Source organism: Petromyzon marinus, chromosome 22, assembly GCF_048934315.1.
Source record: "Petromyzon marinus isolate PM22_M1 ecotype Great Lakes invasive population chromosome 22, UKy_Petmar_22M1.pri1.0, whole genome shotgun sequence".
NCBI classification, from domain to species: domain Eukaryota; kingdom Metazoa; phylum Chordata; class Hyperoartia; order Petromyzontiformes; family Petromyzontidae; genus Petromyzon; species Petromyzon marinus.
Window position 1 is genome coordinate 19,938,550 of NC_133688.1, and position 23,090 is coordinate 19,961,639.

Genomic DNA, 23,090 nt, shown 5'->3' on the forward strand with positions numbered 1-23,090 from the left:
CTTTTGTTTGTTTGCGATTGCATACAGCCACGATGTAAACTGAACACTTTTGCCATTGTTGTTGCGTGTAATCATTGGGCTTGTGAATAAACTTTCGAGTCAGCGGTTCTCAGTGTGCGGGGTGCAGGCTTCGGCACGGACACGGTGCAGGAGAAACATTGAGCGCGAGCGGGAGGTGGAACGTCAGCGCCACATTGCAGCGACAGAAACGTACGACTGCATGCCTTGCTTCCACGGTGCTGGCTCGAGGCACGGACCTGTGTGGACCTGTGATCTCTCTGTGTACTGTTGCCTTAGTCACCAGGTGGCAGGGCAGCAAATGTTAACTACCTCGCCTAGTATACAGGAGGTCGTGGGTTTGATCCCAACCCCGACGCCTGCTGTATATTTCGAGTTTCCATGTTCTCTCTCCCCATGGTCGCGTGGACTTTTCTCCAGGTCCTCCGGTTTTCCCCTCCACATTTTAAACCCAAACGCTCTTAGAGTATTTGCCTGCTCTAAATTTCCACGTGATAATAAGCCACTTCGTTGAGCTATCATCTGTGACAGCCAGGTCGCTTCTCAGTGGGCCTTACCTGGTAAAATAAAAAGAGTTACGCTATTAGTTTTCGTTTAGAATGAGGACCGCTATTCTACTGGCGTCCACGCGCCGGGTCACAAGGGTCACAAGGGTCACGGCTGACGACAACACTTGGGGAAACCGTGCACGGAGATTTCAACGTGGCACGCCACGGCGGCACTCCAAGCGCAATTGCTCCGAGCTGAAGAGGGCAGATCGACTGATGGGCGGCGAGCGCCCTCGTGGATAAATGGAAGCGTTGATGAGACGGTGCAAAATAAGAAAAACTTTGTAACAAAAACAGCAAATAGGTAACGAGAAACAAAGACTGTTGTGGAACGCGGTATTGGGTGGAAGGGCCTGGCCGGGGTAACACAGTGTAACCATGCAAAACAGCTGTGGCCATTCACCTGTAACCATTACTCTATAGACCACCCTATCTGCATTTGAATTTTCAAATGTCCGGAGCAGCGGCCACAATTTCCAGCTATCCCCTCTCAAGCTACCGCCCCGTCGGCGGGCTCTCGAGAGTTGTGCCTTACAGACCGCGGGGGCTTCTTCTGCATAGCAACCGCGGCAGGAAAAACAAAAAAAATCGGCGTGGCTGAAGTCCCGTCCAAAATAGGCTGTTCCCCCCCCCCCCCCTCAAAATAACAGTGAATCAATTAGCAAAAAAACAACCGCACAGCCTTGGAAACGGCCGAGTTTTATTCTTGGCCGAGTTTTGGTCCCAGGAGGTCCCGTTCTGGGATTTCCTGCGACGTAAGCCTTGGCGAGAGGAGTTAAAAAAAAAACTAAGTAGGCGGCAGCGGCGGTAAATCTGACCGCTCCACACCGTGCCGCCGTATGGACGGAGCGCACACTTCCGACACCGCGAGCGCACGCGGACGGAACCTGTCGCTACCCGCCGCGGGGGTACGGTGGCGTGCGGCGCGTTCACCGCGCAGTGCGGGAACGATAACACCGACAACGTAAATTGTCATGCTGCTCACAACCGGCACAATAGGGCGCGACTCCCATCCCACCTTCCACCCCTCCCATACGACCACAAGATTGCAGGTACAATGCTCTCACAGCCTTGTCTAGACCGCCAACTCAATTATTGTTTGCAACACACCTCTGCGTGTTGTTAGCTATTTGTTTCCAGCCTGTACACTTGGATGGGTTTTAGTCATCGCTTACAGCCAGTGCTGGATTTTGAATTGAATGATTGGATACCATGCGTGGGGAAATCCTTTCCTTACCGAGGGCCGATGAAGACATTCAAATGCCTTAGGCGGACAACCACACATCAACACACCTGACCGTTATCCAAGACTAACGTATATCAGCCAAATCAATAAATATAAATGTTGTAACCATGGCTCAGCTTCACCGAATTCAAGCAATGCCTGCACCTGCTTTCCGCTCATTGAATTCCGCTCACTAAAACAGTGACGCATCGTATATCCGAAGCAGACAGAGATTGAAAACTCATTTCTTTAAAACTGCTTTTTGTGTTCAGTTTGTTGTCCTTCCCCCGCACCTCCGATTAGCATGGTTGGCTACGTGCAGTGAGAAAGAAGTTCAACATACAGACATGCGGCTAAGATGCTCACAATCAGTGGCATTGCTAGACCCAAGCAAAGCAAGCACAGGCTAAGTGCACCAAGTAGCCCAAGGGGCTCCGCATTCATAAAAAAAATGTTGCACCAAATATCAGCTGAAATTTAATTCATAAAAATTAACATAAAAAATCAAATTCATGTAACCACCCTTCTCTCATCTCACTACATCGCTAACTCTCGTGTTGAAACGAAGCAGTGGGTCGTGTGGGCAGCACGCTCCCCAGCCCGGGCCGCACAGCGTCTGTCAGCGGCACGCGCGGCCTGGATCGCTCGCTCAGCGCCGGCAACGAAGCGGCAAGACCGCCGGCGGACGGACTGGGCTGCCGGGAAAATCCACAAGCATTGGGGTCGGGGGTGGGGGAGAGGCTGGGGCGGGAGGGGGGAAGGGAGGTTGCGTAGTGCGGGAGGTGGTGGAGTCAGGACTGGTGGTGTCACTGGCGGCTGGGCATTTGAGTCCACGAATTTAAATGCGTCTAATGCCGGGGACGGGGAATTCAACCGCGAGGGCCGTTTTTTGTTGTTGTTGTTGTTGCGTGTTGTCTAATCGTTTTGGCGGCCGGACTTTCCTAGTGCGCGTTGCCATTTGGGAATCTGAAGGTGTCTGTGCCAGGTTGGGGAGCTCGAGCGTGAGGCTCGGACGGCGATTTTTGTCCACTGTCCAATGTTTTTTGACGGCCACGTGTTTCGAGTCCACACGAAGTCTGCGAACGTAAACGCATATTCGACGAGGAATGTAAGCGACGCGGGATCTCGCGGTTTTCTAGCGTTGTTCAATTTTTGTATTAAAAAAACTATTAAATTATTTTTTATTCTACCATGTAAAGCCCACTGAGCTATATAGCTCTTTTTCAGAGGCGACCTGACCACAAATGATAGCTCATTGAATTCTGCTCCAGCGTTTTGCAGGAAATAAAATCCGTGTGATCGCCAATGCCCATACGCCACTGGCTGCAGGCCTTACCTACAGCAATGGTGGAGACTTGCAAACAACTTTCAAGCATCTGAACGTGATCCAACACGCGGCTCAGACAAACGCAAAACGTACGGCACCTTTACCGCACGTTGCACAACAGTGTAACGCTAAACATCCACAGAAAATATTTTGCAATGAAGCCTGGAAACTGTCACGATTCAGAACATGATTTGTGGACATTTATATAAAGGACAAAGACAAAGATGTCCCATATAACCTTAACAGACTGTTGGGGCAAGTGCTGCAAGTGAGCACCTATTTATACACACATGCGCACTGGAATGAATGGAGTAGTAGCACTGTGATTAGCGCAATGCACTATTAATCCAGCCAACCGAGTTAGATTCCCATCCAGGGCTAACATCAACTGATATGTGAACTGGTGTTGGGCTCCACACTTCACAGATCTACACCGGGGAAGCAGTACGGTGAAACAACTCCAATGGCTGGCACAGTGAAGCGACGCTTTCACCCAGCAGTGGAGTGACAAAAGACTGTCCGTTATTATTATTGTTATATACAGAGATATGGGAATAAGCTTAACTTCAAGATATTTTTTTTTGTCATTGACAAAGCTTCCTAAGTGCTGTTGATGCAACAACAACAGCCGCCATTCGCCACTCAGTGGCGGTGACGTCACCACGGCGCCTGTGCCAGGCTAGGTACACTTTTAGGCCACGAAGGCTCACGGGCAGGAGGTCACGGGACAGACCCAGGTGCCAGGACACACACACACACAGACAAGACCGATGCACACATTTACAAGACAAGCCCCGCATATTGTTTACATTGCTGCTGACTTGAAGAAGCCCCTCCCCGTGTGTGCGAGCCCTCCCTGCCACGTCCTTCTCCCCACACCTTGCCACGGCCGCCACCGTGCTCCCGCTCAAGCCGACGCAACGTCACGCCAAACACTCGACTCCAACAGCGGGCCTCCGCGTCTCCCCGACGCGCTAAATGGAGCGTTTGCGCGTCAACGGGCAGCGGTATCGGCCCGGGCTTCTCTCTAGGGACACCCGAACTTAGACGTGAGGAGGAACGACATCGTTATCGACGTGGCGACACTCGCACGCTCGCACTAAGACAATGATTCCCTCCCTCCACCTACTATAACCATGCAACGCTGTTGGGACAAGGGCTGTTAGCAAGGACCTATAAAGGTCGGCACGGTGCTGTATAATTGGCCGACGGCACGCACGTCCGGTAACCCCTTGTACCCCCCCAGCGCTAATGTTCACACGCCGCACCACGATACTTATTTGAGGCTGAGTAGATGTATGGGGGCCTGGGACCGGTTCACATGATCACCGCTGATGTTGGCCGTGGCCTGGGATTGAACCCGGTCGGTGGGGTTTATAGCGCAGGGCAATAACCACTCCACCACCGCTCCCGCTCACCACCGAGCACACACTCGCGCAACATCGACCGCAACCGCAGCCGCCGTTCGTCACGGAGTAACGGCGACTTCCAGACAAACGCTTGTGCCGGGCTGGGTACCGCTCCGTGGCCACACGTGCGGTCGCGCGCACGGCACACACACACAGGGGGGGAGGGAGGGGGTGGGGCGTACCTTGTGCTTCTTGCCGAAGGGCCACAGCTTGGGCTTGCTCTTGGTGATCCCAGGCGCCACGGGCTTGTTGTCGGAGCGCGATACGTCGGGCTTGCTGGAGGACGAGATGCTGCTGTCGGACGGCGTGCGGCTGATGAACTGGCTGTAGTCCTCAAAGTCGACGTCGCCCGGCCTCTCGAAGCCCGACTTGTACGCCTCCACCACCAGGCCAGAGTCCTGCGCACCAATCGTCCAGCAGCAGCAGATAGATCGGGCTTGCGATTGATGGCTCGACTGTCTTTGTGGCGAAGCTCACGAGGCCGCATTCGCATCTTGAGAGATGAAGTTTAGATTTGGGACTTTAACCAATCAATAAATCTGTCATTTACGTGCTTAACATCGCCCTCGGTACAGTAGACATCGGTGCACATTACAGCAGAAGGGGAACGGTGCAGGGGCACGGAGCAACAGGGGTGCGAAAAGAAACCCGTCACGACCTCAGCGGCGAACACCGGCTTGCACGGCCGCGTGGAAAGAGATTTCACAGAACTGTCGCTGAGATGGAGAGGAGAGGCGATGTGGCTGGCGCTGCCCCATTGGCGGTGTCACCTTCACACCTGGCACCAATCGGCGTGCGCCGGCACACGCCGTCACGAAAGACAAAAGCTGCTGGCGGCAACGCGCGGGCATTCAGCTCCGGCCAACGCTCGGTGGCACACGCCAGTGGCCCACCGCTTTGTGGAGGTGAGGGTTGGTGCAGAGGTTTGCGAAAGGTCAATATTATCCATAAGAGGTTTTTGTTGGGTTAGATCACGTGAATATAAACGTGCCGTTAAACCGACCAACACCCGACACAGCCAATTAGTGAGGTTCGTCACGTAACCAAAACATGCCAATAGGTTAACTAGTTCAGCACACCGGTGTGTTATCGCACGAGCAGGCGCACCGATGACCTTCGGCTGAACGCTCGCGATTCGACGGGGCACCTGTGCCGCGGGGGGGGAAGGGGGGCGGGTGACGGTCCAAGGGTTACCTACAACAACAACGACAACAAAACCAAAGCGTCGGCGACATCGGCGACGTGAGAACCCCTCACCTTTTCGGCGCTGATGCTCTCGGCCGCAGACGTCATCTCGTCGAGGCACTTGCCCAGGATCGGCATGACTTGCCGGTCGATGTCAGCGAACCGTGTGATCGACTCGGCGATGTTGGATATCCTCCTCTCGTCCATGGCTTGCAGGTCCTGGGAGACGCAAGCCGTGCGTGAAATGTCACCACGCAGGCCTCACCCACCCCTCCCGTTATAAATACAAAAAAATCGCACTTGTTTTTGGAGTTCTTTTTACCACGGTGTTTTGCTCGGCCGCCGTTACACACGTGCACGTACACGCACACACACGCACACACACACACACACAAAAGGGGTGCTTAGGTTTACTTAGAGACAGTTCGGGGAAACCGTCCGGCTGAATAACTGCTAATGGGCAGCGTTAAACAACGGAAGGGTGGCTATTTACGCTCAAAGTTTATGTCTGGCCGTCCAAGGGGTTTGGATACGAGTTAGCTGCTGTTCAACGCATTAGACTGAACAAAAAAAAGACATTATTTCTTTTGTTAGCAGCTCGACTGGGAACAGAGTGGCCTTGATGCCTCCCATCCACTTGATTAAGGGGAAGTGAACAACATTAACCGAGGCGTGGATGCAGAGAGAAAGTGTTAGGATCTGTGTTCTCTTTTAGTTGGTACCAACAAACAAAAAAATAATCATGCATTCTTTTCATTCTGCTAACAACTTGAAATCCAAACCATTTGACGGCCAGATGTAAACTTTTTCACACAGAGCAAAGCGGGGACAAGAGGCCTTTGGCCAGCAGTGGGACGTTGCTGGCTAACAACAACAACCACAACAACGCAGCATTCTATTCTCTGCATGTGTAGCGAAGTATGAGGAGATCCTGCATCACCTGGAAGACCTTGGGCATGACGGTGAAGTAGTGCTGGTGCTGCTCCTCGTTAAACTTCTGCAGCTGCGCCGCGTACTCGCTCTTGCAGTCCTCGGCCATCTGCATCCGCTGGTTCGACTGCGTCCGCGCCTGTGTGGCCCGGACACGCGACGAGGATGCGTCGTGTCGAGCGTTAAGCGCGCGGTCAAACCGCGTAAGAATAATTTTTTTGTGTATGGGTTCATGTGACCCCTGGAGCCACTGGTGGATAACCTGACAGCATATTTGGATAGCAGACAGCACAGTTGGATAGCATGAGCATTCCTCTATCGCGTGGTGTTGTTGATGGTGTTGGCGGCGTGATGTTCCATCTCACGGCGGGTCACAGACCACCCAACTCCCCCCGTGGTGTGGTCTGGTAAACGCTCCTCCGCGCTCTGACGCCACACAGATGGGGCCTCTCGGCATCATCTCGCCACGCCGGGGGTTGTGCAGGATGGGAGGGGGGGGGGGGAAGAGTGCGCGCAAGCCCTTTAAAACGGCGCATGCTGTGTGGTCCGCGCAAGTGAAGCGCCAACTCCACAGGCGAGCGTAAATACGGCACGCAGTACGAACGCACCGCCGCCAGAATAGACCGGTCCTATTCATCCTATTCGTCGGCAACGATATAACCACTGCTGCAATGAGGTCTCCCAAAGCCGTCTGGATCTCTCGCGGCCCCACGACGGAACAATTCATACAGCAGCTGCGCGCGAGCCAACTTCATCGCCCCCAACTCCATGATGGGCATCATCTGGGGCGTGCGGCTCAACTATTTGCACAATTGCTACTCTAATAGAAGAGGAAAGCATTTCATCAGTGTGCGTCACCTGCGGTGACATGGGTCAGAGACACAGCGTGGCCCACCGATAAAATCGAAGTTGGAAGAACCCCGGCGTATGTGTGTACGTATGTTGAACTTCTTTCGCACTGTATGTAGCCATCCGTACTATTTAGAAGTGCAGGGGAAGGACAGCAAACTAAACACAAAAAGCAGTTCCAAAGAAATTAGGTTTCAATCTAGATCATTCAAAAGTGCATATCTCCAGTGGCTTCCTGATATCAGAAGAGCGTTCCAGACGGCCGCAGAAGCGCATCTGAAAATGCGCGATGCAGTGACCGTCTCTGTTGGATGGCCAGCCAAAAGTCGCCGCTGGGAGGATGCCGGATAGCGTTGTGAGTTGCGAGGAGAGCGCCGTATCGGCGGTGGTGGCGCTGGAGGTGGCAGCGTCGGTCAAACCCCCCGCGCCAGTGCCCGCCCGCTGCCACCGCCGCCGAACTCAACCCGAGCGTACCTTCTCCACGTCGGCCTTCGTCACGTTGATGTCGTTGTCCATCTTTTCGAAGTGCTGCAGCGCCCTCTCGGCCTCCTTGCACTCCCTCTCGAACTTCTTCTTGCTCTGCGATCGTCACGAGATGGTTCGCGCACACTGACGCTGGTCCGTCCGATGCCATCGCCGTTGCCGACGCCGAGCGTCGCCGTCGAGGCCGACGGCGACGTCGCGATGGGAAGCTGTGTGGGCGAAGGGAGGGGCACTTACCGACTCGAGCTGCTTCCAGCATCCCTCCAGATGCTGCTGTGCTTTCCTGCCGTCGTTCAGTTGCTGCGAACACCAAGAGACACACGAAGGGGAGATGCCGCCAGAAGACACGACGGAGCACGTTAAACAGAATCATCAGAATCTTTGTTTTAGACTGGAGGAATACAATGAGCTATACAGCTCTTTTTCACAGATGTCCAATTTACCATCATTTAAAAAAAAAACGCCGGGAAGACCCCAAGATGCAACGCGGTTTCACTGTACAGCACCGGAGAATTCCTAAATGACAAATAGAAAACTGGAATCCTAATGCCTTTTGTCGATCAGCTTCCGGATGTAGGCCTGCACGTGCTGTTTCAGTCATTGCGGGTTGCATGACCATGCTTCGGCACGCCGGTCAATATGGGCTGTGGACGGCAAAAGTCCAGAAGCTGTTTGGATGTCGTTCGCCCACTGATGTTCGCCAGCAGCTTTTATTCAAAGTGGGGAGACTCCGCGCCAGTTCCGACTTCCTTTGAGTCGCATCGGCAGTAGTTTTACAGCGGCTGTCACAGAATTATTGACGAGACCTCGGCACCTCATCAGCGGGGTACAGAAAAAACAATTCTCAGGGGAGCATCAATTCACGCTCCCCGGAACGGTCACAATTCAGGCTCGTGAATCGACCCAAGAATATATCGGCATTAATTGCTAGTTAATATTAACTAGATTAACTAGTTAGGAATAACTGGAACTGCATTGAGAGGAAGGGAGAGAGTGAATGTTTCTTCCCGGCAGAAACAAACAACATCGATCAACCAATGTCAAAATAGCTCCAGCAGAAGCAGCGCACCGAGGATGTCATTTAAGGACAGACAAAACATTGCAGAATGTTGGAAGAGTCGGAGCAAGTTTGTCTAATTGTATCACGAAACTCACAACTTACGACAATACTTCCCGTCACCAGTGCAAACTTTCTCACGTATGATAATAACAAATCCATGCACCATCATCTCCACATGGTGGATATGATGACTGTTGTGGGACCATGTGGAGCAGGGGCTCGCGAAGGAAGTCCACAAATACCTCCGTCTCAAAATTAACTCAAAGTTCGCTCAGCGTCACCTCTGCTGCGGTAAACCAAGGCTGTCTGTCAAGGCCTTCGGTGAACTTCTACCAAGCGGGAGGTCACTCCTTCTCTTCAGCTGCCTCCGTGGTATGGCGCTCGTTTCCATACCAAGCCATCCGTGCTGCCGACTCCCTGCACCTATTCAAGTCCAGGTTCAAGACCACTGTCATCTCTGCCTCTGACCGTCTCTTTCTGTTGCGTAAAATTTCCTTTGATTAAGACAGTGGAAGAGAAGAAGGACAATGTATACACATATTCTTTGGTTCTTTCGGTAAAGTCACGTAGGTGTAAAATAAAATGAATCAAATCACGACGTTTCGGGCGCAACAGAGTTTGTGGCTTTCAATCGCTGTCCTCTCTCACAGGTGATCAATTTGTGACCCGGGAATTAATTTCACTCTACGGTGGCTTGAAACCCGCGCTCAACCCGACCGCGACGCAGAGATGAAAGTGAGGAATTGTGGGTAGAGGCCGAGGAAAAGTCCAGTTGCAGGGGCGGCCACTGAAATCCTCCTCCGCACACGTTCGTTGTAACCCGCGCGGGGAATTTGCCGAGTGTACGAATGGAATGCAGAGTCCGATGGACGGCGACACCGATGAAGAAACAATGACGGCACGAGTTGGCCGCATGCTGCATCTACGTGTGACCGCATCTCGGCACTCTGTGTAGAACAGCGAGCATATCTATTTCACGGAGAGACCGGTTATTATGCTGGAAGCCTCCCAGTCTCCCTTTTTGAAGTCCAGATTTAAAAAACGTCATCTTCTCCTCTGTCTATGACCAACTGTCTAGTCATAAAAAAACAACTTACACAGATATATTGTTGTGTTTGAAGTATATACGCCTACTATTCCCTTTGATGTGTACGCCCCACCGCTCTGCACAGCATTTTGAGATGCAGCAGTTGGAATAAAGGCACTCTGACCCGCAATCGGAACTCTTGGACAATCAATTAGTGTCCGTCATGGGCCCCCTTGCTGACCGACTTTCCCCGGCCTCTACCCACAATTCCCTCACTTCCATGTCTGCACCGGAAGTGAGGGAATTGTGGACTTGGCAGACTCAACGTGGGCCTCCCCACTGCTACTTGTGCCTCCCCGCCTCCTGTCCCCCCACCAAAACAAGATCAAAATAATTCCCACACGCCCTGTAAACGGTAAACATCCACGCCGTTTCAGAACCTGCAAACAAGGGGAGGCGATTCACCAAAGCCACTCCCTCAAAATTACCAGCTTACGAAAATGTCGCTCAGTCACCGTGAACTTTATATTGTTTGGCTGCTATGAATATCCACGTGATAAGCCACTTCCTTGTGGCCAGGTTGCTCAGTGGGCCTTACCTGGTAAAATATAAAATAGGTTTTGGTATATTAATTGAAAGTGATTTGTTTACCTTTCCTATACTGCACATCCGTGAAAAAGAGCTTTACAGCTCATCGGATTCCTCCGCTACGAAAATAAATGTCCTGATTCTGAACTTAAAAATTGCCACCGTCGGTCAAGCGATGCGAGCGGCGCCCGCCTTAGTTCTCACCACGGCCGTGGAAAGCGAAGTGGCTCCAGGTCCGGAGCGAGCGCTCACACTCCCAACGCGCACACCACAGAAACCGTCCACCGTGGGTCAATAATCTCTCTCCGCCCCACCACACGCCCGCCACCCCTGCGCAGCGTAGAGCTTTGCACGGCGGTGTAACCTCAACCTGCCACTTGCGTTATCCGCGGCTGGGAATTGGACCGAGTTGAAGCTCAAAGAGTTGTGTCGGACAGCCAAAGAGCAGCGCAGCTCCGCACAGCGGTCTAACCTGACGAGTTTAGTATGCACGCTGAACTTCATTCGCACCGTGCGTAGCCGACCACGCTAATCTTACGCTAATGGATGTGGGCCTGACACCTCGCACAGGATGGCGTCGGTAGTTCATATTCTGCGTCGTGTGCCCCACTGCGGGATGAAGGACCGGCACCGTGCGGCGTCGGCTATCAGGGGCGGGAGGTCACACCCACCGTCTTGCGCTCCTGCTTGAGCTCCTGCACGTATGCCAGCACCTCGCGCAGGATGGCGCCGTTCATGTTCTCGGCGATCACCTCGTGCTGCCCCGCATAGTCGTTCAGCTCCGTGAGCACCGCCACGAAGGCGCGGCACACCGAGAACCTACGTGGGCGGCACACCGAGAGAACCCGCGTGGGCAAACGCGCTACTCGGGGGTCGGGGGGGGTGGGGTCGCGATGGGTTTGTGACGTACAGCGCTTCACCTTACGCGACTTCGGTGTTCCGCTCTCTTGAATTGCTACTCTGACTCGCGACCATTCATGGATTCACTGGGGAGAGAGTGACGTAGGGACACTATTGCCGCAAACGAATGCGACAATAAAGACAACGGTGAAGCTGACAGCAAAAAATTACTTGAATTGAATCGTTACTGTCAACCGCGATCATTCATGGAATCACGGGGGAGAGGACAAATCGTTGCACGCACGCTCCCCAGATTTAAATGCAAATGTTTCCTCTGGCCTGACGGAAGCAATGAGACGGACTGACACACGAGTCTGTACCTCGCAAAGGTCGTGCGCGTCGGTGATGTTTTTTTGTTTTCCCAGTCCCTTATCAACTGCAAGTGATTTGTGCGCGGCAGGAAACGGGAGTTGCCCGAACCCCAAACCCCCATGGTGCCGCGACAGCGCTCGCAAATCTTCCGCGGATAGGTCATGAATCCATTTGTTGTTGATAAAGACTTAAAAGTGTGTATTTATAGTGTCTCGCTGATAGGCTGCGCGCCCATCAGCAACAGCCGATAAATTCAACGTTGGGGATAAGCTGCGGCAGGCACGAGGTGAGAGCTGCGACGTGATGACGGTGACGTCACACCCGGTGACGTCACCGGGTGTTAGGGTGCCACTCGGCATTCAGGTTTGTTACTTTTAAAGGTCACGCCTCCTGGATGCATTCAGTTGCCTGCTCAACCGAGGCCGCTGCGAGTTGAGAGAGAACCCCTCGATATTTTACCGGTTGTTGCTCAGAGCAGTTGACAAATGCATTGCGGAAAGTGCACGCAGACAATGTCGAGGCATGAAGATTGAACTGAACTATTAAACTAGTTTTTTGCTTTATTTCACCAGGTAAGGACCACTGAGCTATATAAGCCCTTTTTCAGAAGCGACCTTTGTGACAAATGATAGCTCGAAAAAGTGACTTATCATCACGTGGAAATGTATAGCATCCAAATATTCGAAACTCATGTTGATTCCAAATCTGGAGGGAAAAACTGGACGACCCGGAGAAAAATCCACGTGATCACGGGGAGAACACACAAACTCCAAATGTGCAGCAGGCGTCAGGGTCGGGATAGAACCCATGACCTCCCATATCCCAGGCGAGGTAGTTAACATTTCGCCACAGTGGGGTCCTTATTAAGAGTGGATCCTTAGCAACCTGTAAATGTTAATGGATTAGAATGACATTTTTGGCAGTTGACTTTTACAATAATCGTAGCAAATCGAGATGAGGGTGTGCGTTTCAAGTAAACTGAAACTCCACTTTTCCACATGCATACCTAGTGGCACCCTAATGTATACCTACATACCTGTTCTCATCCTCCTCCTTAGAAGTTTTCTTCGACTGATATTTTTTCGTGAGATTCCTGTACGAGAAAGCACGCGCGCACACACACACACACACACGCGCGCGCACACACACACACACGCGCGCGCGTACAAAGACAACACACACACAGATATAACTTCAAATACAAAAGGACAAAATGTGACATTTGACCAGTTCAGAATGACACCCACGCGTGTTTGATTTAATGCTACATCATTGAATGTCAAGGAATGCAACGCATGAAGGAAGACCACGACCACCAGGGAGATGAAGTGATGAAATGTGGATTGTTACGCAGCAGAAACGAGATTACGGGTGCTCAGGGGAGCATTCATCCAGCGGCGGATTGTTCATGGCCAATCGATAATGGCGATGATGACACCGATACTTGGAACAGCCTCACCGAAAGGGCATGTGGAACAGTCAAAAAGTTTCTCGCCCGGTGACGACCAATCGCCTTTCATCGGCGGGCCTACAAACGGACGGATATCGGCAACACATCTTGAGACCGACGTACGGCAAAAGCACGAGCGTGGTGGCTAACCCCAAGCCTCATATCCAAAGGAAACACTCAGGACTTCCTGGGGAGCCGTGCATCCCATCGTGAATTGTTATCGTGGCCCGCGACGGGGCGCCAAGCAAGACAAACGCGGTGGAAACGCTGTTCCGACTGCCACTGGGATAAACGCCTACGGCTCGTAATAGATACGGCCCTCGGTATCAATCTACTGCTGGATGAGGGGCTATCCAATGTGGCTGGATCAGCTAAACCTGGTGCCGCGATGGCGAGATGTTAACTACCTCGCCCGGTATGCAGGAGTTCGTGGGTTTGATCACAACCCTGATGCCTTGTGATTTGGAGTTTGCATGTTCACTCTCCTCGTGGTCACGTGGATGTTTCCCAGGATCCTCCGGTTTTTCCCTCTACATTTAGCATTAACATGCGTTTAGAATATTTGGCTGCTATGAATTTCGACGTGATAAGCCACTTCTTTGAGCTATCATTTGTGATAGCCAGGTCAATTCTGAAAAAGAGCTGTATAGCTCAGTGGGCCTTACCTGGTAAAGTAAAAATAGTTTTAGTTTAGTTTCGAGGCGGTAAGGTTTTGTGCGGCCGCAGGCCGCGTAAGAGACCAAACCAAGGGGGCCCGCATCCAGTCCTCCACCGCTCGACAACTTACGCCTACGACTCTGCATCCCAAGGTCGCGCGTTCCCGAGAGCCCCACTCGGTGAGAACGGCGATAAAATTTCCCCGCCGTGTCCTGGGAGCCGGGAACAAAGTTAAGCGCCGGCAATAAATATCGTTGCGGCGTTAAAAAAAATGGGTCGCTCTCGAGAGCGGGCGAGGGGCCCCGTTTCCCTCGTTCCGCACGTTAGCGGAGCGACGACAACCGACGATGACGACGAGCGCGCGAGGGAGATGGCGGCGGGGGGGGCGGCGGCAGCGCGGGATGAGAGCGAGTTGAGAGCGAGTTGTGGGCAGACGGCGGCGTATCGCTGAAAACGATCGCACGCTCCCCACCGTCGCCAACCGGACAGACGGTTTGGACATTTACACGTCTGGAACGAAAGACGCCTGCAGCTGCTTTTATGGACAATATCAGCGGCAGCAGCGGAGGTTTTCCTTAAATGGGCGGCAGCAGTAGCTGTGGCGTCCAGGAAATGCAGTTGCTGGTGTCAAAAAGTGCATTCCTACTGCGCCGCAGGCGACGTGTCATGAGACCAGGAAATCTCCCCCCAGAATGTTCTTGCAGCTAGCATTGCACCACCCTGTGCAAGAGAAGAACTCTCTGCCTACTCAATGCACACCACCGGAGGTGTTTAGCATTGAAATACTTTCATTGTGTTAGAATGTACCAAAGACATATATTCCCCGCGAAGCCTTAACAGACTGTTGGGGCAAGTGCTGTTAGCGAGTAGCGCCTATGAAGGCCGGTACGGCACACGAGGGGGGTGGGTGGCCAGCACCACGCCCAGCCGCCTTTGTCGCACCGGGTACTCATTTGAGGCTGAGTCGACCTCTAGGAGGCCCAGGACCGATTCAGACAATCGTCACTGGTGTTGGCCATGAGTGGGAATCGAACTCGGGTCGCTGGGTACGTACTGAATCATGCGCATAATAATCAATTATTATTTTAAAAACCATGGAAACCGAGCTGTAACGACTACACTTGAGAATCCGCTTAATCATCGGTGGTTAAAACTTGGAGTCAAACCCTGGTTCCAGTGGCGGCCGGCTCAATTCGCTGCAACGCGAGCACTATGAGCCCCGTGGGGGAAGTAACAGGGACACCTCAAAATCAAGAACAAGGCTTTTTTTTTGCTGTTGTTGTTGTTGTTGCTGCTGCAAACAAATAAATAATAATAATAATACAGTCGGCCGGGCTCCTGACGATTAAAATCAATCGGCGGTCCCGTTTCCGTCGTCGTCGTGCATTCGAGAGCAAACCGGAAAATCCGCTTCGCTGGCACTGCCGATTTCTCCAAAAAGGAAGCACCGGCGTGTGTGTGCGGAGCGATCGTGGGGCAAGGTTTGCCGGAGCGCCACTGAACGCGCGTGCGACGTCGCAGTCCCAGCCCGGGCCACCGTGGCGCTCGGTAGAACAAAAGGGGCAACGCCTTGTAAGACGAGCGTCACCACGCTCTCGCCGATCACATGTCCCGGGGGAGCTATTTTTGCTTTTGCCATTAAGTCACTGCCGCTTCTGCGGTCCGTTGAGCCGCCCCCAGCTGCCCATGGGCACCTCTGCCGCTGCCCCTGCCCCTACTGCTGCTGCCGGTCCTGAGTTGGTGGTGTTTGGCAAAATAAAATGAGCGCTGCATTTGAATTTAAAATAAACAACACGCACGTACACACACGAAATGTACAGCATCAAAGGTGCAGCCCTGCAATTGCTCGCTCACTCTCCTGCCAGCAGGAAGGGGCCTCCACTAGAGGGAGCTCTAGACAGCCTCTCTTTGCTGGTCGGAGGCGGCTATGCACGTGCCTGCCTGCAATCCAGCGCTGTCGAGGCAGCAGCGAGGGGGTTGGCGGATCGCCGCACAGACGGGGTGTGAAGCTCCCTTCCCGTGGGCGTCGGGGAGGAGCCCGTACCTCCGGCTTGCCAAGAGAAGACGGAAGAGCAAGTGGACTAATCGCCATCTGTTTATTCCATGTGTGTACAGGGACAGAGTGTTGCCCTCTTCCCTTTCGTGGGTTTCTCCCACGCGTATAATAATAACAATTGTCTGAAAACATCTTAAAATGTAAAACCCAATGCGGTGACCCTGGATGAGTAAGTGAATAATTTAGTACTATTACGTAAAGGGAATTTGACCGACTCTTGCACGCTGCCCAGCCGTACTGAAAGCAGTGGGACTACCCACAATTTACCCCACCACACGTGACGTGCCGCTCGATCACTGCAGTGCAACACATGCATACTGCTGTGCGGATAGAGGCAAAGGTGAGGACTTGCCCAGACAAATACAAAGATCCCTCACATAACCTTAACAGACTGTTGGGGCAAGTGCTGTTAGCGAGCACTTATGAAAGGTCGGCACGGCACACGAGGGGGTGGGTGGCCAACACCACCTCGGGGAGGCCCAGGACCGATTCAGATAATTATCGTCACTTTTGTTGGCCGTGAGCGGGAATCGAACTCGGGTGGCCGGGTTCTTCGCGCAGCGCGCTAACCGCTACGCCGCCGCTCCCCGTGTGGCACCACCAACACATAAACACACAGGCGAGCGGGCGCGGTCATAAAGCTATACGTAACGCTATACGTTATGCTATACGTAACGCTATACGTAACGCTATACGCGTGGACGGTTTATTTTCGGTGCTTCCCCCGCCGTCCAGTATGCGTGCGCGCAATTCCGTCCCCAACGATGCGTCTCGTCGTCCGGCGCGCCCAGCCACCACATGGCCCCGAGGATCGCAGGCAATGCGAGGGGAATGCAAAAACCGCTGCCGCCACCCCCTTGTCCCTCCAGAAGGTCAAAACCAGGGGTCGAGGCAACACCTATCACAACCACCACCACCACCACCACCTGCTGCCTGCCTCTTCGCATGACAGTCGCGACTACCTCGTTGTCGTCATCGTCACGAGCATCAGTCGTGTTCTATCCACCACCACGAGGGCTCCCGCACGAATATCGGAGAGTTGTGGGAAGCGTCATCGTCATCGTCGTCGCCGAACCACTTGTGAAGGTCCCCCAAAGCTGTCGCCGCCACCACTCGCTCGCGGTGCTGCGACTTAGTGATCCGCCTGGCACCTGCTGCACAGAAACGGATTTGATCGCTCCATCTCCGCTGCGGATTGTACTATCTCGGACGCGTTCAAGTCGTTGGCTGCCATTCCATCATAGTTTTTGACCGTCCATCGGCCCAGCATCGCTTCCACCTTTTCTGTATCTCAATGTAATTCCAAGCTTGCACCTCTCCACGCTTCTTTGCACAAAGTTCAGTCCCAACCCCCTCAAAAAGTCCAAGTAATTTTCTGCTCCAAAGAGCACTGAGACGCTGCTCACCTCCTGTTCACAGCCCTGAACCAGACTTTCCACAGAGGTAGTGGTGGAAATTCCACATTCCTATGGTGTGTAGGCGAATCTCTCCATTGGACCAACGCTGTTGACTTCCCTGTGAAGCAACGCTCAACTCTCTAAGCGGACTTAAAAACTCAACCCCCATTTTTTATTTCGGTTCCTTTTATATTTTCGGAGTAACGGGAAGTTGTGATTCATTTTCCTTTTGAATGAGCAACACCCTTGGCAAAGTCAAGTGGTACCCATTCGTGGTGCCCATTAGTGGTGCCCATTAGCGAAATGGGTGCCTCCTTTTTAATGAGTAACACCCTTGGCAAAATGACGTGGTGCCCATCAGGATTCCTGGCGGATCACCCGGTGCCTGCGGACATGAAATGACATCGGTTGATCATTGCCGCACGCAACGAACTCCGAGTGGGCCATCACCCATCACCGGTCTGATGTTTATCGGCGCCAGCCCGCCGAGACGCTTTGTCAGAATCCGGGAACATGGCACAAAAATAGTCGGTACAACAACGTCGACTCAACGTTGCCATTATCACCATTGCATGTATTTATAACCAGGTCGGAGGGAGCCGAGTGAGACTGATGACCCGCCCATACTGAGCATCTGTGAACAAGAGCTTCATAGCTCATCGGATTCCTCCAGCCTAAATAAAGATTATGAGCGGAGTAAAAATATATTTTGAAACAGAGATCTGAATGAACGATTAATCCGAGTAAGAATCAGATTAGTTGGATACGACTAATCTCACAATGTAGTCCATGTTGGCTGGACTACACTGAAAACTGAAGTACAACATTGGATGGGACCGTATTTGCAATCGTCTTACCGTTTTTAATACCAATAATTCATAATGTCGGGGGGTGGGTGGGTTCCTGCTACGTTGTAATGATTGGCCGGTTCAGTCCCATTCATGAGTGGTTGGATTTGTGCGAGGAATCCGGCACCCAGGGGAGAGAGCCCACAACGCGAAGGAGAGAAATAACACTCGAAGCTCTGCACAGATGGATTCAATCCACTGCTGTATCGCCACCTCGTGGCCACTCCACAGACCCCGAGCCTTAGAATTCCCGGTATTCACAAACAGTCTCCCCTCCGGGAATTCCCGAGCTGTGCGAAGCATTATGTCACCATCACGTACATGCACGTTGAACTTCTTTCGCACCGTACGTAGCCAACCGCGCTCATCGGAGGTGCGGGGGGGAGGGGGAAGAACGACAAACTATCACCCTGAACGTCAGCCACGATCCGTCCACTGCCGGACGAAGGCCTCCCCCCCAAGCCGTCGCCATCTCTCACGTGTCAACCCGAGCGGCACCCGCCTAACGAACCAAGCAAGCGCAGCGGAGCAAGGAGAAGAGACAGGGATGAAACCACTGCAGACGTAATCAATAAACTGAGACGAAAAATGTAGGAAGGACATAGCAAGGTCTCTAATGTGTGTTTGGGTCGTACCGCGTGGCATAACCGCATGTCGTGCCGCGGGTCGTGCCGCGGGTCGTGCCACGCGCTGTTCGTCACGATGCCCGACGCTTTGCCCCGCGTGCAGAGACCTCCATGGGGAAATTAATTCAACTCGGCTCCTAACGAAGCTCCCGCCACACGTGGCGAAACTGAATGTCGGGCATCATGCCGGTGTGGCAACAACTCATATCGGAGAGCCGTACAGTACGAGCATGAACACCACCTACGTAGTAAAAAAAAATAATCAGGAATAATAAATAAAACATCCAAATCCCTTATCGCCGAGCACTTTTCTTATTAGAACAGCAGCAGCGGTGGCAGCAGCGGTGGCAACAGCGTGAGCGTAGCGCGAGCGGCCAGCTGCGGCCCGTACGACGGGCGGGGCGGCGGGCGGACCGTGTGACCAAGAGATCTTCCAGCTAGGAGGAGGAGGCGTCTCCTTCGTGCGCCGGAGCCATTACCGCGATTGCCCGCTCATCGTGAGAGCGGCTGTCAGCAAGCATCGCGCACGAGCGGGTTACACGCACGCGTGTTTGCCTGTGTGTGTGTGTACGCGGTTGGGCGTGGTACTGGCCACCCACCCCCCTCGTGTGCCGTGCCAGCCTTCATAGGTGCTACTCACTAACAGCACGTGCCCCAACAGTCTGTTGAGGCTATACAGGGAATCTTTGTCTTTGTTGGACGCGGTTTCCAGAACCGTTAATTGGTTACTTATGGCTTATGGGGAGCGGTAATGTAGCGGCGGTTCGCGCGCTGCGCTCCAAATCCGGTATCCTGAGTTCGATTCCCGCTCAGGGCCAACACCAGTAACGAGAACTGAATCGATCCTGGGCTTCACTCTAGGTCGGCTCAGCCTCATTTGAGTACCTGGTGTAATACATAACACACGCACGCATTGCCGCCCCTGCCAAGGGTGTTTAGACAACGCATTTGGCACGTCATGTACATGTGCGATGTTTACAGAAGCTCCAGAGCTGAGTGGTAACAGGAGCAAATCAGAGCTGAGTGGTAACCGGATCAAACCGGAGCTCTTACCGCAGCTGCTTGGCATAGTTGGTCTCGATTTCGGTCCTCTCCTTCACGAACTTGCAGTACTTCTCCAAAAAGTCAATGCCCCACTGCGTGTGCTTCTCAACGTTGTCAAACTGATCCTGTTAAGAAAAGGAGCGAAACGGAGGATTCGTCAAAAATACCGTTCCGTCAGCATTGCGCAACACCAGGATAACGGCGTGTTAATGTACGTATGTACGTTGAACTTCTTTCGCACCGTACGTGGCTAATCAGAGGTGCGGGGGAAGGTCATCACAATAAACAGAAAAAGCGCTTCTATGTGCAAGTACAGTCGGTCCCGGGTTTTGTTAATCCACTGCTGGATGAGGGCCTCACAACGCCTGCGATCGATCGGATTGTGAGCCTAGATAAAAAAAACACACACACAGGCACGCGACACTTGAAAGCCAGGGTAAAACGCCCTCCGCAGTCGATCACAAAGCCACTTGAGGCCCCCTGAGATTTTCCACTGCGGGGCCACAGGTGCGGGGCATTGATCACACGCAGCGCACACTCGCGCCCGGCGTCTCTTTCAGCTACGCACCGCCCGCCGGTCGATCCACCACCGCCAATGTGCGTCTGCAATCAGGAGACGAAGCAAGAGCGACTGGGGAAGCGAGTTGTACAAGCCAGTACGTAAAACACGCCGTCAAAGTGTCACGAGTTAAGCTACAGTGTACGCAGACACACACACACTAGTCGTTCTGGTGCACCGGATGACATGAAGTTAGCTGTGTAGTGAATTTAGTACTGGTGTTGGTGAGCTGTGTGGTGAGCTTAGCATTGGTGTTATTGAGTTTAGTACTGATGCTGGCGAGCTTTGTGCGGTGAGTTTCATAGCGATCGGTTTAGGGGCTTTGTAGCTTTCTGCGAAAACCGTGAGCAAGACAGGACAGACGAACATAATGGTTCCCAGGTACGGCAGTAAGTGGTCCACGAGCCACCTTTAAAAATACAAACAACACAGAGCAGCAAGCTAAATGGACGCCCGCTGTCCTTTAATGGGGAACGCATGGACTCCACACACAGTACGTTAGGCAGAGGTCACCAGAACCGCGCGCACGTACATTTGAGCGACAACAAAGCGACCGGTGGTGGAGGGAAGGGAGGACCCGCACCGCATTCACCTCACAGAGCATAAAAGCCACCGGTATCTGATGGTCACGGGGCTGTGAGCCGCCACACAATGCGCGCCGAGCCCTCGGCCAAGGGTAAATAGTACAAAATTCCACGTAATTAATAAATAGCGGGGGGCGGAGAGGGGGGATCCCGTCTAAAAAAAAAAAATCTCACCTATGCAGAACACATCCTTCTCCGTCGAGCAGTTGTGTTTGAAAGCCGCGTAAAGTTTAAGTGGAGTTTTGTTTTGTCGCTTAGGATGACAGATAGGGCGAGGGGCGACGGGACGCTCAAGCTGCGTCCACACGTTCGTCTCCTCTGGGACAGGGACGTTGCCCAGTCGAGCGTGCATTTCTCCGTTGTAAAACGTAATCACTATAATAATAACGTTATTAATTCACAGCCCTTTGTCAACGCATTGCTTGATGAAGGCCTCCAGACTGGATGAGGCTGAGAGCTACGAGGGCACATGACAATCACGCACGGGGTCTTGGCTTCCTGCGGTCTACGAGCAGCACCACGCCTTTGCGTGCTGCTGCTTCAAATTGAAGGCCTACCCCTACGCACCACGTCGGTCAAGGGGGTTGTTTGACCATATTTCACCATGCTGGTCAGTGCGGGTTAAGGAAGTGGTGGCACAGACCCAGTTCGGATATCCTTATATAATTCTGACAGCTCACATTCGGCATTACCGCTGAAAATAAAGGGTAAAAAATATATATACTATTAAAATTAACAAGCGAGAATCCCACGAATCGATACAAATCAAAACACGCCACCCAAACATCTCCACATAATTCCTCTCAGCCCCCCCCCCACTCTCTCCACTTGCAGAGTGATTTCATGAATACAACACTGTACACACACTCACATCTGCTACGAAAAACTCTCTCAAAACCAAACAGCAAATTCCACAGGAGAAGATTTTTTTTTGCCTTGCACCAGCGGCTGTTAAGTGTAACAATTATGGCCCTCGACAGGCACGGGGACAAAATTGTGGTGCCGGATCTTTCCCGCGGCTACAGGCCTCGCAAAGAGCCTCACGAGGGACTCCAACTGTACCCAGAGGGCCCTCCAGGGCACGGTCACAGCTCACCAAGGGTGGCAGCATCCTCTTTTCACACCCGCGCGGAACACTTTGGCGGGCACGCGCGCGTGCGCGCACACAGACAAAGATCACCCGTATAGCCTGAACAGACTGTTGGGACAAGTGCTGTTAGGAAGCATGGCACACGAGACGGTGGGTGGCTGGCACTACGCCCAGCTGCCTTTGTTTCCTCAGTAGCGATGTTTACACACTGCACCAGGTACTCATTTGAGGCTGAATCGACCTTGGGGAGGCCCAGGACCGGTTCAGATAAATCACTGATCTTGGCCGTGAGTGGGAATAGAACTTGGCGTCCCAGGTTCATAGCATGACATGCTAACCGCTACACAGCGCAGACGCAACACAGTACACGCACGAATGCGAACCCACGTGTACACGTGCAAACACGCGTACGCGCGTGTACGTACATACATACATACGGTGAGCGGCGCAAAGGGCACAGGGCCCCAGCGAGGCATTCCAGACAGAACGGAGCGAAAACAAAGACGGAGAGGCGGAAAAACCCAAAACAAAATCACATGCCCTCGCTTTGCCGTGGATTCCGTCATGGATATAATTGCTGTGGGAAACGTCCCGACTCGTGACATGAACAGGGCCTGTAATGAAGCTCGGTCCGGCGGAGCGGTGATTGTTTTTTTGGTTTTAACAGGGCCGTGCAGGAGCAAAACCCATATATTGCACTGTACTACGTTCCAACGTCAATGCCACCTGCCTTCACCAAAAACGCCAACGGCCAGCGTGGTGAAATATTCTCAAACGATGTCCAGAAAAGGCCCGCTTCATCCAGCAGCCGAGTGACAAAAAAGTCCCGACCGTGTACACCGTCCGTGCAGCTCTGCACCACTGCTTCAAAGCGACTGGACCATAGAGATGACGACGGCTCTTGGGAAGAGCAACAAG

General features: G+C 52.9%; 1 protein-coding gene across 13 annotated transcripts in view; it reads right to left on the reverse strand.

The window, feature by feature from the left end:
* The window catches only part of LOC116944856 (formin-binding protein 1-like), a 77,767-nt gene that overhangs the window by 27,759 nt on the left and 26,918 nt on the right, over window positions 1-23,090 (reverse strand). For all 13 annotated transcript variants that reach the window (XM_032958677.2, XM_032958676.2, XM_032958675.2 and 10 more), the window contains exons 2-9: window positions 19,949-20,064; window positions 12,898-12,954; window positions 11,321-11,468; window positions 8,212-8,274; window positions 7,966-8,070; window positions 6,653-6,781; window positions 5,785-5,931; window positions 4,710-4,925 (exon numbers count right to left, since the gene is read on the reverse strand). In XM_032958677.2, the coding sequence (XP_032814568.2) occupies window positions 4,710-4,925; window positions 5,785-5,931; window positions 6,653-6,781; window positions 7,966-8,070; window positions 8,212-8,274; window positions 11,321-11,468; window positions 12,898-12,954; window positions 19,949-20,064 (981 nt within the window). The remainder of the gene's footprint in view (window positions 1-4,709; window positions 4,926-5,784; window positions 5,932-6,652; window positions 6,782-7,965; window positions 8,071-8,211; window positions 8,275-11,320; window positions 11,469-12,897; window positions 12,955-19,948; window positions 20,065-23,090) is intronic.